The 19,115-nt window shown below is 39.6% G+C and overlaps 1 protein-coding gene across 2 annotated transcripts in view; it reads right to left on the bottom strand.

Annotated features, from left to right (window-relative positions):
* Positions 1–14,885, bottom strand: part of LOC102780384 (vitamin D3 receptor A) — a 66,135-nt gene extending 51,250 nt beyond the window's left edge. Inside the window, exons 1-3 of one of the 2 annotated variants that reach the window (XM_087834077.1) lie at positions 14,783–14,885; positions 13,676–13,816; positions 13,145–13,243 (exon numbers count right to left, since the gene is read on the bottom strand). In XM_087834077.1, coding sequence (XP_087690203.1) covers position 13,145 — 1 coding nt within the window. In that variant the 5' untranslated portion in view covers positions 13,146–13,243; positions 13,676–13,816; positions 14,783–14,885. The remainder of the gene's footprint in view (positions 1–13,144; positions 13,244–13,675; positions 13,817–14,782) is intronic. The other variant, XM_006785278.3, reaches the window with a different exon arrangement.
* Positions 14,886–19,115: the final 4,230 nt, after the last annotated feature.

Below are 19,115 nucleotides of genomic sequence, written 5' to 3'. Positions count from 1 at the left end.
TGTAACAGCATTTTATGTTTGCTGCTAAAGTACACTTTTTTCAAATAAAAAGAACATTTGTGACATAAGTAATGATATAAATTTACTCTGTATGACACATCCCATCAGAAGTGTGCTAACCCGTCCTTGTGATGCTCTACCAGAACTCTACTCTGTGTCTGCTTTAGGACTTGGTTTCATTCTGGTTTCCAGCAAGTGGGACTTAGGCCTGGCGACCTAACATTCCACTGTTTGGCCACAATAGTTAAAAAACACACTGGTTGTTTTTGCTCCATGCTGAATAACACTGGAATCTCATAAAACTCAGAACTGTGCATAATTAAAGGGCCACTATAATTAAAGGTTGCTACTCTGTTCACCTAATATGGATGGAGAAAACTACAGCAAAATGCTAAAATAACACAATGTGTCACTGTTAAATACTACTGAACATACATTTTTTCCTTCTTCATTGTGACACCAACACGTCTTTACAATGCCCAGCCTCTATCATGCATGCCAATTAACCCACTGCTGCATCTGTTTGAAGAGAGACCGGGCCAGGGATAACAATTCATGGCTTTCGTTTTGCTCTGTTTTTCACTGCTTCAATGTTGAGGTCTAGGCTCTGAGGAGGCCAGTCCATGACTGATAGTGTTTGGTTGTATGTTTTTCTATTCAGGCATGCTTTTCCTCCTGCATTGGCAGTGTGATTGGGATCACTGTCATGCTGAACACCACTTTGGTCAACCAAATTCCAGTTATTATTGCATGGTGGAGGAAAATCTGGCACGTTCCTGCGTTCATAACTCCATCAATTTTGAAATGCACCATGACACAGCCTCCACCATGTTTTACAGATGGCTGTGCAAACTCACTGCTGTACTCCATGGGATGTGTTACCACTGATTTTCAGTCCAGTTGTCTGTAATTTGGCATCTTTTTTTTTTTATTATTCAACTGAACTAATGTAATGGAAACAATTGTTGTGTTTTTGTTACAGGCTACTAAGAAGAATTACTAACGATAAGACTGCATCTTTGCCAGGTTATCCATTATGTGTAGACACAACACTGGTTTAACGTTCAGTGGCCAAGTGACTAAACACACACACACAAAACATTTCTCTGGAAGTGGTCAGATGCAATTATTGTACAGCACTTTATTTGCACAGCACTATAATTCCCTAATGTGATTTCTGCTGTTTAAATGTATTTTCTTCGTTGGTTCGTAATTTGTTTTTCCTCAACCAACAAAAAACAGTTTTTTGTCATTTGTTGAAAAATCTCTGAATCGTTTGATCACTTTTTACACAATGACTAAAAATATCCTTCCTTCCAGGCAATGTTTTTTCCGTTTAAGTGATCTTCCTGAAACTAGGCCTCACACAGCTAATTTGTATAAATGACTTCCTGGTAGACATGTGCACAAAGAGTGACCAAAATGGCCATCTGAAATAGCTAGGTGCGCCTGGCCACTGAGCAAAGTTTAAAAAAAAAAGGAACCATCTAGTGCAGTAAATATATTACATAACGGCAAATGGTGTAAGCTGACCAAAAGGACACAATAATGGCAATGTGAGAACACATTAAAATGCACACACACACACTCAGGAAGTGAATCTGCAAAACAGAGAGAAGGGAAAATCTGAGACTGAGAAAAACAGTGATGGGGAAGTAGCAGGAGGTGACAAAAAACTGGGAGAATTGTACATGGTGTGGAGAAAGTGTGGGGTTACTACACAAAATCAAAATCAAACAGGAGCATTTTCTTTGCGAAACACAAGCTCGGAATACACACAAACACACACACACAGACTTCGGCATAGCCGCCAGATCCAGGAATGTCGGATCTTGCAGACGCCCACAGCCGCCGACACTGAAATAAATGTCATCCACATAGACTCAGACTAAAGTATGTCACAAATAGGGATGGGGACCGGTATCGTTCTGACATAAACGGTAGTAACCAGACCGAAAAGCAGCACACATTTCGGTGCTTTATTTCGGTGCTTTTTTTTCCTGAGATGTCATACACTTTGGATTCTAGCCAATCATTTTCATTCATTTCTTTTAGAGCAGAGCTACAGATTAAAAATGCCCAAGGCGAAGCGGTCAAATTCTGGCTGTACTTCACAGCAAAAGATGCAAACTCAGCACCCTGCAACAAGTGCTTTAAGGTGATACTGTGCAAAGGAGGTAACTCCTCGAATCTGATGAAACACCTGGCGACGCATAGCATTTTGTTAAAAGCCGAGAAATGCGCTGTATTTGATAGCTTGCTGCAAGACCTCACACCGAGCACATCTACTGCGGGTGTGGTGCCTGTTATCGGACCTGGGGTTAGCAACATCCCCCCCAAAAAAACCGAAGAGTAGAGTCCTGGCCCCTAGCCCTGCCAGCCCGGCCAGCAGCCGTTCTTCTCTGCGTGAGTTGCTTAATGTTGTTCGTGTGTAAGCTAACCACATTATTACATTAATGCACGTAAGGTGAACTAGCAAACACCGTCGTAGTTACATGCGGCTGTCACCAAAATATAGTCATCCATCAACCTAAATCTTGAATCTCAAAATGGCCCAATCTAAATGCTCAGAATGTGCAAAAGATAAAAATAAAATAAATAAATAAATGTATGGGACACAAACCATATGCACTAACTAATTTTGAAAAGGCAGGAAAATGGTGGTAGTTTTGACACCAGTAGCTGACAAACTTTAGTTATCTGTCAGCATGCGTAGCAAAGAGACAAATAAGTAGACAGAATCAGCAGACTGCTCGATTTAGAGTTTTCTACTTCATAAAAAAATATTACTGTTAGCATAGTGCAAATATGAACATAATCGTAGCCTTCCCTCAGATTTCTATTTCCTAGAATAGAAACTTTCTCTCTTTGGCTTTAAATGTAAATCCTTACCACTCCTGATCTTGCCAAACATCATAACAGTGCCATCATTTCAGACATGTGTGGGATAATTCAGTAATAGCAGGGTATGAGGTACAAAGCAGAAAATAAAACAATAGTGAAAGAAACTGATATATAAGATATGTGCATTATTAAATTCTTTGTGGTGCTTTTTGCATTTTGTTTTTTTACAATTTTAAAATGCGCAGTTATGCCGATGCTCAATCACAGCTGCAAGAAATAAGTAATGACACTTTATTTCCTTCCAAATTGACTTGAGTCACAAAACTGCCACCAAACAACACACACCAGTAAGCCTGTCTACAAAGACAGCATTTTAGGCAGTTTTATAATTACTGGCGTTATTGGCTTTGCTTCATGAGAACAGCCTTGGTGGCCTGAGCCATCTTTTACTTCTTCACACACCTCCTGCTGTTTGCTGCCGACTAACCCCGTCTACACTTCTATGGCTGTGTTTTCTATCCAACTTTGTTACCCAGCTCAAAGAGCATAATGGGTAAACAAGAACAACAAAATATTCCAGTAACTCCATAAAAATTATAATACCACAAAACTAGGGACAAAAAAGTGATTTTAAGATTCATTTATATGTTTGAAACAGTAAGACCTTTGTCAACTGAAAATGTACTGTTTCACATAATATTGCAAATATTCAGAGAATACTTGGTTAAAATAGAGCACACTTATTTAAATAACAAAGGCAAGTATAATAAAAGCAGCATCTATGTGGCTACACACACACATCTCAGTTTCTTTTATAGAGTTCAAGTTGTATCATTTTCTAAAATAAATCATTTGGTGATGGCAGAATACAGTATACATATGTTAGAGAAAGAGGCTGCCAAGATTGTCTGCGCAGCAGTCTACTGTACTCTCTGGAGAGCATACTACAAGCCTCTATCAGTGTAGCACTAAAACAAATGTGACCCAAGCAAACTCCAGCTACTGGCAGAAGCAAACAGAGCTTAAAACGGTACAAAATGCAGCGCAATGAGCGATGGAAAATAACAACAGGACAGAGAGAAACCGGGACAGAGAAAAACAAAAATTGTAAAACGCTGGCAGAAGAAAAAGAAAAGACGAAACAACAAAAAAACAATGACAGAAGAAAAGGCAGAGACTGCATGATATAATGTGACAGAGCACATATAAAGACATATTAAGACTTTACTGCTAACAGGAATCTGACTTAAGGACAACTTTGTAACCAAACCGAAACGCGCGCATGCACACACACACACACACACACAAAGAAAGAAAGAAAAACAGGGAAAGCTGCTTTGAATTAAACCCATCCTGTATGCATTTGCTAGTGGAGAAGTATGCAAATAAAAATCTCTTACCACCTGTGGAACTAATTAACATAACACCACCATAGGAAAAACTCCTTTTCGAGATCCATTCTTAATCTGTTTGTTTCTCCCATTTAATTCAAAATAAATATTATTATATTATATTATATTATATTATATTATAAGTATTAATGCAAGCCACAATTTATTGTCTGATTATTCAAGACAAAGTTCTAACTATAAAGTTTATTCTTTGAAGGAAAAAAACTGTTTTCCTGACACCTTAAAAAAATATCAATTTTATTAATGATTTTGACAACACTTTAGAAAGACAGAGTTTCAGAGCTGGAGCTCAGTGGAGAGTTAACCCTCTCAAGGCAGGCGTTGCCGATTTGCAACAGTTAAAAACGAACAACCTGATTACCCCACATACATATTTTATGAGGTTTTTTTACTCAGAAGTACCACTGCAGGACTTGGTTGTGCAACAAAAAGTTTAATTTGAGCCTGAGAGGGTTAAGAGGCTCCAGCCATCACCATAACAATGTGAGCTCTTTGAGCAATAATGTGGATGAGCTTAGTGATGTGATTGAGACCCAGAGGGCTTACAGAGTGTACTCCAATGTGTTTCATGGAGGAGTTGCTATACTAACACTTCCTAAACGACAGTGTGACCGTACCTGGCCTTCAGGAGTTTTCGGGTGGACAGAAACATTAATCTGAGCAGTAAGAAGAAAAATGTGGGAAGAAACGCTATTTGTCTAAATCAATACAACATTTAGATTCCTCTATCATCTGATGCAGAGGTCATCCTACTAACTGTGGTGAATAATTATGGACATTAAATGGATACATCTGTAACAACATTCTCAATTCAGCTGCCATAAAAACAGATCCAAGAAAACATATTTTACTGTTTTATATTTAGGTTGAAATGTATTGATCTCATAGCTTTTACTTTTTTAGCTTTTTTTAAAAAAAAAAGAACGTATTGTAAACATTGACATCAATCATCACAGAATTTCACAAGCTGCTATTTCAAACTATTTTAGAAACTCTTGAACAATTTGGAATGGCAGAGAAACAAACGGTAAATACAAGTAAAAACAAAATCCAACTATAAAGAGTTGGAACTGACTATTGCAGGCCATAATATAATACTCTGAATAAGAGAAAATAATAGTGCGAGAGTGTGTGTTTCCCTGTGACTGTGTGTAAAAACACAATAAAAGTGCTCTGCCTCTGAGCCAAGATATGCTTTGTCTTTGCTTTTTCTGCTGGCATCTGCCTGTTGTTTTAAATTTACACTGGATCCAAAGTGATTATGGTAAATGATAAATGGCCTGTATTTGTATAGCGCTTATGTACACGTGTCAAAAAATCTGCACGAAAGCAGAAGTAGTGAGAAGAAGGACATAATTACACCAGTAGTAATGACCATAGAACCTGTGTGCACATATACAGTGGATTGCTTGGTCATCCACTGCCCTTCTGGATGACTAATTATCGGACAAAGACGATGAGATGGGCGGAGTCTTCTGTAAGGGGCCCGTTAAGCAACGGCCAATCGTCTTCAGTGGGGGCTTGTCTCTCTGTCTCTGTGCTAAGGTAGCATAAGGAAAGTGGAAATAAGAATGGGGGAAAAAAAGGGCTCAGAAGAAGGGCTAGCAGCTCAGTGAAAGCCCCTTACAGTGGGCCTCCGTAGACAGACACAGTAGGAGAGAACCATAAGACAGACAGAAGCCTGAATCTCATTTCAGAGTTTCAGAGTTTCATCCTCCAACATTTCTCTGCAACAGTCAGAAATTCTACGATCATTTTAAAATGAAATATTGACATGATGAAAATGATATGATGTTACCCATTTGAGGGACAGCTGAAGCCAAAATAACATTACACTAATCAATGACTAGTCCTTACACCAATTTACTGCCAACTACACATAGCTGCTTTCATTTTAATTCAAATTACAAAAAAATTACAAACATGTTTTTTGTCCAACTCAAAACACTCTACACTGAAGGCTTGGTGTTGAGAGCTGTCCGTCACTCTCCCCGTGTCTTCTGTTAAATAACAGTCCAGTTAGCCATATTCTCATGCACTCTCTGAAACACATGTGCTCCTGGGTTTAATGAGTGACTACAGTAATGAGCCAGTCGTGCTTTTAGTGTGGCTGTAAAACACATCCAAGTGAAGTCTCACATCAGTCTAATTAAAAAGTTTAAATCAATGGAAAGTGTGTCTAATCTTCCACAGAGGTGGCAGCGATGGTTAGGGATGGGTATTGATAAGATTTTCACGATTCCGATTCCATTTTCGATTCTGTTTAACGATTCGATTCTTTATCGATTCTCTTATCGATTCTTTTTAAAAAAGGAGAACACTAAGGTCGATTAGCTTAGAACTTTGTTTTATATCTTCTCTTTGAACAAGATAGAAATTTAGGAGTAACATGGCCTTACAAACCCAACAGTGAGATCTTAAGAGATTCAGCCTACGGCTCTTCAATGGGGTGTCACAGGGTCCCCAGGAAAAAAAAATTGTAAATGTAAAATAAAATAAATATTCTTCTGTAGCAATAACAAAGTATAACATAAATAATTCTGTAGCAATTACACAAGAATATCCAGTAATGTCCCTGCCTACAATTAAACACATTCACTTACCGAAAATCATCTGCTGTGGCAAATGGGTGCAAACCTTTAACCACAAACTGAGTCACTGCTCGGTGACATTCGTCTATCCTGGCCTGAAAGGAGACGCTACCGGTAGACTGCAGTGAGAACTGCCAGCATCTGAGCCAGACTCTGTCTGTCTCATCATGGTCACCTAAATGCACAGTAATGGCAGGTTTGTAATAAGGCAGATCGCGCTAACATAATATGCACTGTTAGTTGATTATTTACCTGCCGCATTAACGGGAGAGGACGTGCAAACGTTACCGCTGCTGCTGGGTTGAGATTCACGAGTCGAGCAGAATTAAAAACACGACATTCATTTAAGGTCATCGTGTGTTTTGTGAGCAAATGCTTTTGTATATTTGTAGTGTTTCCTCCCTTAAATGAAATCTCTACTTTGCAAGTATTGCAAGTTGCCCTGTTGTCATCCGTTCTCGTAAAGCAAAACCAAACTTTTTAGCGTTTGAGCCGCCATGTTTCCTGCCAGGTAAATGACGCTTCGCAACGTGGTGACGTCATTCGGGGCGACTGGAATCGATAAGGGAATCGTTTGCAAAAATGGCAAACGATTCCAAGGGATTGAAACAGTGGGAACCGGTTCTCAACAAGAACCGGTTTTCGATACCCATCCCTAGCGATGGTAACAAAAAGCTTTTCTGCTGCTTTAAGAAATATCTTTTGCATTTTAAATTTGGCTGCCTGACTTTAATTAAAATGAATCAAAGACACTTAATGATTTGTGCATTTCAGGATAAACAGTCACAATTTGATTCCTTCTTTTAAAGAGTGTGTATCTTGTCCTCCAGCATGAGCTGTAGAAATAAACTGTGACTGGCTTATTTTTGCCAGCCTGTGGACAAGGTTTTCATTGCATAGACTGAATCTATGGCTGACAGACTGCTTTTCTGCCAGCTTCAATACCATCTGTACATATATCACTCTCATCAACATTCAAAAAGCACAAAATGTGACGCAGAACCTCTAAAAGTCTGTTCCATGCTCGGGAGTGGGCAGGAAAACAGAAACGTGTGGATTAATTCTGTAATATCCTACAGCAGTACAATGTCTGACATAAAACACTCAAGTAATTCAGTTCCATCACTCCTTACTCACCTGTTGTCTAAGCTTATAAAGCATTTGTCTCTTTCTATATTTACAGCTATAAAGAATTATATGTTGCAATAAGTATATGATTCTTGTATCGGGAGTTTGCTACTTATTATTTTAGACCTTGGCACGTTTTTAATCACCTGAACACCAATCTACCTCTGCAAAGACAGAATAGTGATTTTCGTTGCCTGTTGTCCTCTAGGCACATTAAACTGTGCAGGCCATGCTAAAACAAATGCAAATGTTTTATTATAAATCAGTCTAACGGGTAAGTGGATGATGCTGTACGTTAAATTGACTGATCTTAGATCTTTACCTGAAGACGTAATTTCACCACCGCAGCAAATTTTCCAACTATTCAACAAAGGTACGGCCACTTTCAATTTAATTTAAATTGATCTGGTTGAAGGAAAATGTCCAAGACCAAGAATCAGTAATAAATGTTTTGTTTAAAGCCAGAGTGCACAAACACTAACACGATCATATATTACACAGAGATTGTGTTAGACTTGCCATTATCAAAAACGAAACAGCTTCAGCAAACAAAGTCAACACCACCAATCTGTTTCAATACTTGAAGCACAATCATATTGCATAATATCTTATGGGCAGGGATAGCTCAGTAGGTAGCGTGGTCACCCCATGATCGGAAGGTCGAGGTGTTCAAATCCACTGAACGGCTACTCTGAGGTACCCCTGAGCAAGGTACCGTCCCTACACACTGCTCCCCAGGAGCTAGATTGGTGGCTGCCCACTTCTTCACTGAGTGAATGGGTTAAATGCAGAGAGGAATTTCCCCACGGGGATCAATAAAGTATGCATTATTATTATTATAAAAACCCCACCTTGATAGATAGATAATACAAAGTAGCAACACATTTATAGTACAAATGTGCAAATGTTGTCAGTGAACAATCATTCAGTCAATTCAAGGCAAAATGTAATTGGGATTTTAATTTACTGCCCGGCCCTGGCAAGCTCTAACTTCAACTCATTCTGTCCTGTTATTATTATTATCATTAGTAGTAGTATTTCATTTAACAGTAGCTCCACCACCAGAATTTTAATCTGTCGCTATAGCAGCGTGCAGTCTGATTTTTCTGTTAAATGGATAACAATATCCGGTTACTGTGACCTCTGACGAAAAACCCTCACCTAATATTCAACCATCCCTGCAATCTTGAAAACTACATCAAATTAAAATGGCTCCTGACAAAACATTTTATAATCCCTGAGAAAAGAATTTCCAGCAAGAGCACAGATGAACTGCTTGTCTCTTGATTGGAGATCTATTATCCAAAAAGCTTTTTATTTCCAGTGGTGCAAGCATTTTTGCCTTGTGGGAATTGAACCTCTAACCCCATTAGTGTTATGCAAAGTTGCACTTGACCACAACATAGTGCACAAACCCTGTGATCTACGCCACTGTTTACCAACATTCAGTGTGGGACCCAGAGAAGTTGCAGCTCTGTGAGCGCTACTTGCATGGTAGCCTGTGACCTTAGGCTGTGAGGTCAGCTGCTATTGACGTTTATCTTGCCAAATCCCTTAGGGCTTCAAACAAGACCTAATCAGACTAACCACAACACCAGAACCTCTCCTGCATTTATGTTGTAGCTACACAATTACCTCTCATAAGGAATCTATTAGCCCCTGTTGAGCATGTTCGCATTAAAAAGGGAGGTGGAGAGGAGATGTGGCTATGGGAATAAAGGAAAATCTATTACATGTGAACACCACGAAGCAGAAAAATATCAGTTTTCCTCAACTGAATTTCCGATTTATCATTCATAGCAGAAATCCAACAGCTGGCAGGCTCATAATTTTGCAACTACAAAACACCTGGTGTCTTTTAGTCCTTTCCCTTGGGGGAAAAAACTTTGCCACACAGGGAGTGATGTGTTTGTTTTTTAAAAAACAAACAACAAAAAAAACGGAGGAGATAGCGGTTGGTGTGATCACCAGAGCAGCAGAAGAAAAAGAAAAGACATTGTATTGAGTTTTTTAACTGAACAGAAAAAGGTAAGAGAGAAAACACTGAAAGCATTAACAACAATATATGGACAAATTAAAACACAAGAATGAGAACACTGCTACTGTCAGTATACTTTAAATTTGTGTCCACATACCTTTGACGGTATTATAAATACTATCTAATAATAGCCTGATTCATTCATGTGTGGTAAAGGCCAGCAAGTGCTTATCTCTCTAAGCCCAAAGACAACACACCATCCTGATCTGATGATGGTGGTTGAGCTAAGCGGTACTGCTATTGGCTAAAATGAAGGACATGATATTTCGATCTGCTCTGCATTGTCCCCTTTTTTCTGATGATGTTGCACTGTTGCTCTCCTGTATGGTAGCAAGCTCTTCAGCATGAATTTTGCTGCACATGTAAGTACGTAAACAAGGAAAACTATTTTTTTGCAACCATGACTGACTCAAGCTGTAACGCTCTGAGAAGCAAAAAGATTAAAAAGAAGAACCTCGTCTCTGTATCTCTACTAGGATTGTGCCGATGGATGATGACGATATCCATCAGCACCAGGGATCGGCAACTGTCAAACCAGTGGTGATAGTTTGCTATAGTTTTATGCATTTCCACTTACAAAATACTTGAATCACAGTAATGTTTTTCACACCAGTTGATATTGATATATATCATCATATAAATCAAATCACTATTTCTGTCAAGCTTAAAGATTCCTTTTTACTCCTAAGATATGAGGTTAATTTAATTTATTTTTGTCAGAATTTAAACATGATAAATATACTGCAAGACATTTACAACTGTTGGTGTATATATAATAAACTAAACTCTTAATTCCGACCAGTCAAAGGCTTCAAATGTTACAGAAGCATACAAACCAAAATGGAAAACTAACTCCTTTGGCCAATTCCAAACAAATAACAAGAACATGATATAAATGCAAAATAAATCTCAAGAGACTACTCTGTATTATTTCCCTTATGGTCCAGGGTAAGCAAGCAATCGGCAAATTTAATGGATACTTTAAAAAATGTACAGGAAGTGCATTATTGTCTCAGTGACATAGACAGTGAGGCTCATATAAGGATGTACAACTTAACCACAAATCCAATCTGGCAGCAAACTAGAAGAAGACACAGCTATTCAACTGTCTCTCTATGCCTCAGCTGTGAAAATGCCCTCTAAAGGAAGTGACTTTGGCCAGGGAGTGGGCAAAGAGTGTCAATTACTTTAATCAGCCACTTAAATTCAACATGTGCCTACTGGCACCATGTCTTTTCAGTATAGTAGTCCACTGCATTTGCAAAATCACTGTCTCTTTGTGTTATCATTTATTGTTTTGCTTTATTATTTTATCACCACGCCCTACTTGCAACACAGATGCAACATGTCTGCTGGTTGTGCAGAGCCTATTGTCCAACCCTAATCGCTGATTTTAAAAGCTAGAGTGTCCAGGTTAAATGTAAGATTAATTAGTACAATTAAGGACATAGTCATTTTATTCAACAAGCTAGTTCACTATTTGGATCGAGCAGCTTTAGAAAAATAACACTATTGCTTCTGCAGGTGTTTTAATCAATAAGGAGATGAACAGAAGTATTCAGTTGAACTCACACCAGCAAATGACCAATTCTCCAAATCAGACCCAAAGGTTTTTGTGTGCAGCATGCTGAATAAAAAAAAATTTAAAAACCCCTTAAACAATCAACAAGTGTTGTTGAAAAATGCTGACAACCAGGGTATGGGGTTACCATCTAATACATACCCTGATATTAAAAACTGATATTTATAGGACTGATTTCAACCAGGGGATTTGGTTTTATTTTGATTATATAATGAGTCTTCCCCCTAAAATTTTACATTTTTAAAGTGATGATTTTCTATCCCCATCAGAGCAATGACTCTGCTTATCTTATCTTCAATGTTTTTACCCAAGATCACTTTCAACATGTAAGAAAAGTGGTTGTGCCCGCATTGCCACGAGACTTTAGTACACAAATCACAGATGACTTGACTGGCATAAAGTTAGACAAAAAAATGTAACACGCACTAACAAGTACGTGTACATGTGCACATGTATGTACATGTGCATTTCATATTCCTGGGAATTTCAAAACAGCACTCTCCACCTTGAAGACTCTATGCATCTGTTATCATTTTACAAGTTGCCTGTAACTCTGCGAGTACAAACCTCTCAAGCACAATGTGCCCCACTAAGCACCTCATTACAGAAGAAAGGTTCTGTGTATCCCGCTAAGGTAATAGGTGGGAGGTAGGATCCTTTAAATGATGGAAATAACACTGCAAAGTGGCAGAAATTACGGTTTCTGCTTCTATTCAAATTCATCTCAACTTCTAGCTTCTCCCATACTCATAGAAGTGTAATAAAGTGAACACTGATCAAGTGCATGATGAATCTTTGCTAAACCCTGTGAAGTGTACCATCTCACCCTATGTGAGTCGATAGAGGTATATGGTCTAGGTTGCACCCTGCAACCTTAAATTTGATAAGGTGTTAAGAAAAGATCGATGAATCGTTCCTGGCAATATGAACGTAAGCAGCCACGAAATCATGTCATTGCACAGGCTAGCATTGTGTTTTTCCTCGGGACAAAGGAGACCAACAAGCAGATCAGAGGAGCTATAGGCAAAAAAAACCCAAAAAACAGATGTACAAATAATGCAACAAAACCATAATATGACAAATTACCAGCTCATTTTCTTCATTTTAGCATTAACTTTCTGATGCCCTGGTTGCCTTGGCATGATAAGGCGTACAGAGACTTTAGCACTAAAAATAAAGCAAAACAGCTATATAAACAAATAATAATTAAGTCAAGGAAACCACTCTCTGCGTGAGTGGAAACATCCCAAGAAATATGTCCTGCTCTTCCAGCGAGTAAAACATTTACCTCTTCTTATTTAAAGCAAGCCTAACAGTTTGTTGTTAAATTGAAACACATAAGAAACACAAATGAAATGATGGGCACTAAGGACTGAGGATGAAAGACGCACAGGTTTCAGGATAGTTAAAGTTTACTTTGTGAAAAACAAACACTGAAAATAATCACTGGATGGTGTAGCTTTGACCTTTTAGTGAATCTTATCTGCTAATGCATATTTAAGACATAAAATAGAATGGGACAGCAGACTCTGACAACATGTCACCTTACTGAAGTCTATGCATGTCTACTCTGCTCCCCTTGGCTCCATGCTAATCTGTCCCTTTGTCTTTTCCCTGCAGTCTCCTCAGCACCAGAGGCTGACAACCTCTGAGAAAGAAAGTATGCAATTATTTGCAATTATTGATGTGTCTAAAGCCACATCAATAATCCGCCTGCTGTTTTGCACACCAGGCTAACACATGTTCATTTTAATGCAGTGTAATAAAGGATAGGGATTTGCGCATTGGCCCTGCTGCTGGGCTGCAGGGGAGGCGAACATACACATGTGGAATGTGGGGTAACAATAACACAACACACAAAACGACACCGGGATGAGGCGAGTGGAGAAGCGGCAGAGCTTCACAAATATCACAACACGGCACAGCGAGCAAACAAAGCAAAAAGCTTTTTTTTTTTTTTTTTTTTTTTTTAATATACAGATTTCATTTTGTTTGCTCGTGTTTAACTGATAAGAATCGCCACGCATGCTAAGCGAAGCTGTGATGCACCACAAAACCAAGCCAGTGAGCTCAGTCTTACCTGATGTTGCATATCAACCTTCACTTTTGTACAGTAGCAGAGAGGTGCCCAGATGTTGCAGCCAGGTCACTAACTAGTGGAGCTAAAGGTGAACAATTTTCCCCCGCGTTGAAAAACTTTGCCCTCTGTATAAAACAAAAACTGTAAACAGAGAAAGAAAGAAAAAAAGACAAGTGAATTAAGCAGGACTGTCTAACGGTCAGTCGGAGAGGTGGGAGTTGGGTAACGTTACCGCTGACGTGCAGTTATTTCGTGCATGGAAACACTGTAGCGCCAAACGTCATTCTATAAATCTGGCGATTTTTAACGACCTGACGTGCACGAGGTAAACACGTCCTGAGGAAGGGGCTTTGGACTTTTTTCCACAGTCGTTTCACGGGCTCGTGTGTGAGGAGCAGTAGTTACACATGATGCAACACTTCATTCAAACTAAACTTTGCAACACGTCCACGCCGCTTTGCCATTAAACGCTGTTTTGTTTGCCCGAATAGGACTTGGAGCGTACAACCAAGTGCTTACGTGTAGCCAGAAAATCTAGCAAACTGAGCATTTGCGATACCACCGGAGGTTACATGGCGTGTAAATGTGTCGGTACATATTCAACTGACACATAATAAAAAAGACTCTTTTTTGCCCCTTTCCTTTTCCCTCACACACAAGCGGGCTGAACCTGATCGAGGACCGGACTCGGGGTAGTAAAAGAAAAAGAAGAAAAAACAGCGGTACCAGCGGTCACACACCGCCAAAGTGTCCTTTAATTTTCACACGCCACGCTTATTACTGAATTGTTGTGTTACAGTAGCGGGACGGCTGTGAAAATGGCCTCTCTACAATGGCATTACACCTAGCCTCACTGGACGCATTGTTTGTGTCAGCTGCATGTCAAAATAATGCAGACCGCTAGAGAGCAATGACAACAGCTAACGTTAACGGCAGCACCACTTTGCTGGCCTGAAAAGCGCGTGTACCACTCGGCTTGAAAAGCAGTTTTAAGCTAAACGAAACGAGAGGGGGGAAATGGCCTAAGTATAATGCTACAAAAGTGTTATAACACGTCAGACAACGCGAGGCACGCCCAAAGGTACGGGAAAGTCTAAAATAACTTACATTAGTCCATGCGAAAAGCAACGTAGGCAGACGCTCCGTTAGTCCAGTTTTTTTTTCAGATCTGTATCAACATAGATGGACAGCACTTCTCCGTAGTCCCGCCCCACATAGTTTAGCAGTCGGGCATATCTGTACATATATATAATCCCCCTCCCCAGATGTCCAATCACAACTCTCCACTCTGGAATAGTATCTTTTCCCATTGGTCGAGAAGCTTATCAGTCTCGTGCTGAGTTTCCAGCTGTCTCCGTACCATATAGGGGTGTGTCGTGACGTAGCGGTAGATAGTAAACAATTGCGGCAGAAATAAACCTTAAGAATATAAACTGAAATAAGGGGTGACGTCGAAAAAAGTAAGGGCAGCTTTTAAAGTTCAGGGCGTTTAGCTGTATGAATCTATAAAGATGTATACTAAATATACTACACATGTTTTGACCAATTCACGGGTGTGTGTATGTGTGGGTGGGTGGAGGGATCTGTTTTAATACCGTTGCATTTGAAGCTTAAATGTGCCTTTTAAGTCCGCATTTCTCATCATGAATCATATATGGTTCACCTATACATAATATATGAAAGTTCCAGCTTCTTCTAACCTTTGTGCTCCCTCTGTACTGGAAACTGGTGGTAGCTGATAGTATACCCATGATGACGGGATAACGGCTTAGCTTAGAAAACATTTTGACCGACTCGCCTATTGGTATGTGTCCATAATATACCGTATATTGGGACACACGCCAAAGCTAATTTGTTTACTGGGTGAAAGAATTCTGTGGGAATGATAGGGCCCTGTGGTGCTATTCTGTGTCACCCCTGGGAGGTTACTGTAGCACATCAATCACCACATCGCCCACTCTGTAATTAGAACTGATTCTCTTCTTTTAGCTATCTCTTGTCCTTCCAACCTATGCCAAGCTGGCACTGACAACAAGCCAGTTACATAAATCCATAAGTTTCTGTACATGTGGGACTGAAAGCACTGATACCATGTGAGCATATTGATGGCTTGAACTTTTCTGTAGAAGTAGGAATTTTTTAGCATTTGGCATAAGGAAACTTGTTGTGCTGTGTTTTTGCAGCAGACCATGCTAACTTTCTCTGCTCTGTGCCCCTGCAATTGCTGATAGACCTCCTCTGAATACACCTACATGCTTTACGTGTTCTTAGATGCACTGTAACATTGAGATATTTCTCTGCAGAAGTAGCCACTGTGGTATCTCGATGCATTTACATGTCTTTGCGTCACAGTGTGATATGCATGCGTGCCTAAGCCACTTCTGCATCCTGTACATTATAGACCCATGCTGCAACTTACTGAAACATTTTCCACAAGTGTCATTTATCAGTATGTTGTCACCATTAATGCTTCATGATACACAGGTTGAGGCTGTGCAGGTCAGTCTAGCTGCCGGAGGTCAAAGGTATTCACGCTTTCCTGTTTAACCTTTCAATTCAAGTAAACACTAACACATTGCTCTTCTCCTTCTTATAGGTGCGACTGAGCATGTCAATACACTATCTCGCTGAGTCATTCGGTCATACAGTTATGAGGCATTATTCTGTCAAAGCTTGATTACTGCATTGAAAATCTTTACTTTTAAGCTCTGCGCCATGAGGATAGTCAGCAGTGAATGGCACTGTAAAGGTCATTCGAGCTGACGACTGCAGATGCTCATACTTCTATTCACATCACTTTCAATTGCTCTTTTTAAGAGCAATTGAATTGCATTGCCTACTTGTAGTTTAGTTGTCATTTTCTGCATATAAGGAACAGGCCACCTTGGTTAAAATGATCTGTATGGTTGGATATCACATAAGGGAGGGAGATCAAAGCTTTTCTATTTGTTTCCAGCTTTTTCATTTAAATATTAACTGGGTTAGACAATCTCCATTTACTAACCAAATATGGATGTCAAAAAAACTAATGTTTACTGAAAAATACAATGGAATCCTTCAAAACTGGATATGTGGTTCCTATCGCCAAATAGCCTTTGTAACTGCAATAAATGTATTATTCAAATTTACAGCAGCATGGCTGCTCCCATTTGGCTGATAACAGTAATGTTTCTCTTTCCCCGCCCCCCCGACTTTCTTATCTCAATCAAGCGGTGCATGAATCAGTGCAGCCAGCTTTTACAGGGCAAATATATATGCATGTACATTCATAAACCAATATACGTGACAATCACGTGTACGGGATATTTCCTCTGTACAGCGTTGCCTGTGTGTGCATGTGCTGGAATCTAGGCCATCCCTTGTTGCTTTGTGTCTGAGAGGCGGATCAGTCTATACGATGGGCAGCAAGGCACATGGGCGTGTTTATGTCAGGGGCATGCGCACAAGGGACTTAGTCTTCCTCTGGGTTTGTGTGTGCATGAGAATGAGAACAAAAAAGAGAGAGAGAGAGAGAAAGTGAGCGAGTATCACATGAGATGCCCTGATTTTCTTGGGGTGTTTTCACTGTGCACACACACTACAGCAATAGGAGCAGAAGAAACACGAGGACTCCTCATAGCTCTCTCTTCCTCAATAGTTTCCTTCCTAGAACTTGGAATGTCTCCATCTCACTTTAATGCCCCCACCTACTAACCAACGCACACACACATACACACACAGCACTCCCTCCCACTCACAGGGTGAGTCTAGAAAACAGCTGGAAAAGCAAATAGTTGCAGGCAGCCCTGGCCCACTGGCTCTTATATATGACTGGACCTTTACTTGAATGAATGCAGTCCTCACACTGGTTTTTCAGCTGCAGTCAGAAGGCACAAAGACCAGTGCAATTGCACAAACCTAAAGGAATGCTTCAGTATTTGGCAAACACACTCTTTGATCAGCTTCACAGTGTGCAGCCAGAAGATTGGTTGCTGTGTCCCCTGAGTGAGCCACAAGATTCTCAGGGATGTTTTGGCACCTACACGGCCGCACACAGGGACACACTGTCCGGGGGAAGGAGCAGTCTCAGTAACAATCAGGCCCTTTCCTCTGTCCCCATTTTAAGATTTTTTTATGCTCCTTGGCTTTGCCTCATCCTTCAGCTCTTCGACAATGTCATCACAAGCCTCCAACATCAATAAACTGGACCCAATATTCACAACAAATTTGCTGCATTCTTTCCATTCAGACACGAGGAAATTTGAGAGCTGAGCAAAAGTGGAACATGGGGTCAGTAAGTCAGCCAATTGTTTTTGCCACTCCTGCATAGACCACACTTTGTTAGCATAGTCTGCTCTGATTAGAATTTACAAACCTGAACTGTAATGTTATTGGGACTAGATTACAGTCATGTCAATGGAAATCCATTTTACAGTTTTATTCAACCAGAAAACAGTTAAAAATAAGGCAACAGCGACTTGAAATGTGCTACATTTCATGGTAATCCATCTTAATGTTGAGACATTTCAGTCGCAATCACAAATGTCATTCTTGGGGTAAGATTAAAGCCCATGAATCACCAGAGTAAGCAGGACTGACTTATTTATTTCCTCTGTTTATAAATATCAGTATAACATATTACTCATGTCCGTATTATAACAAGCCATAATTCTTGTGGACAGTCTTCTTAGCTAAGAAATCAGGGAGAACCTTACAGAAATCAGAGCCGCCGTGCAATCTGTCCATCCATCTGCCATACTCAAGTCTGGCACTGCGTTTCAACATAATTATGAAACTCGAGGAGTATTTCTCTCATACACAGCAGATAGTGCCTATTCAGCACCTTGCCCATTGTGCCCAGAACACACTGTTAAAATTCTTACAAACCACATAAAGGAAGTTTTGAATCCTGAGATTAGTGGTACCAAGTAAAAGCTTTGACCGCCAAAATCCCACTGACGCTGCAGTCCACTTTACGGAACATAAACAAGAACCAATCGAGCCGCAGAAAATGTGAAACTTGACCTGTTGTTTCTTTTCAGAGTTTTAAGTTTCCTTTTGATGACAAGTTTTCTACTTACTCATCTGGTTACATGTTATGTAAATGGTTGGCTTTCTTTTTTTAACAAAGAGGAACTGATTCTGTTTATTTGACTCTGTTTTTAAAAAAGTGGTTTTTGTTCTGTTTACAAAATACAAAAAGCATTTACAAATGTGAGATTTTTCTTGTCTCACATGTCTGACACATCAGGTATTCGTTTTACCATTTCAAACAATTTGCTTCTTCCTTTTTAGATGCAGTTTTTTTCACCTTCAGGTTCCAACAGGGACATAGAATGTGCTCTATACAAGCAATAATAATATTGATAATAATAATAATGAAAAAATAAACAAAAAAGCACACACAAAAATATTTAAATATCTCTTAAAATTGCATTTGAGCTTTTAATTGTTGTCAATG

This window comes from Neolamprologus brichardi, chromosome 20 (assembly GCF_056152115.1).
Source record: "Neolamprologus brichardi isolate AB-2024 chromosome 20, ASM5615211v1, whole genome shotgun sequence".
Taxonomy (NCBI): Eukaryota; Metazoa; Chordata; class Actinopteri; order Cichliformes; family Cichlidae; genus Neolamprologus; species Neolamprologus brichardi.
The sequence above is the reverse complement of the archived record's forward strand: the minus strand, read 5'-3'. Positions and strand labels throughout refer to the sequence as shown.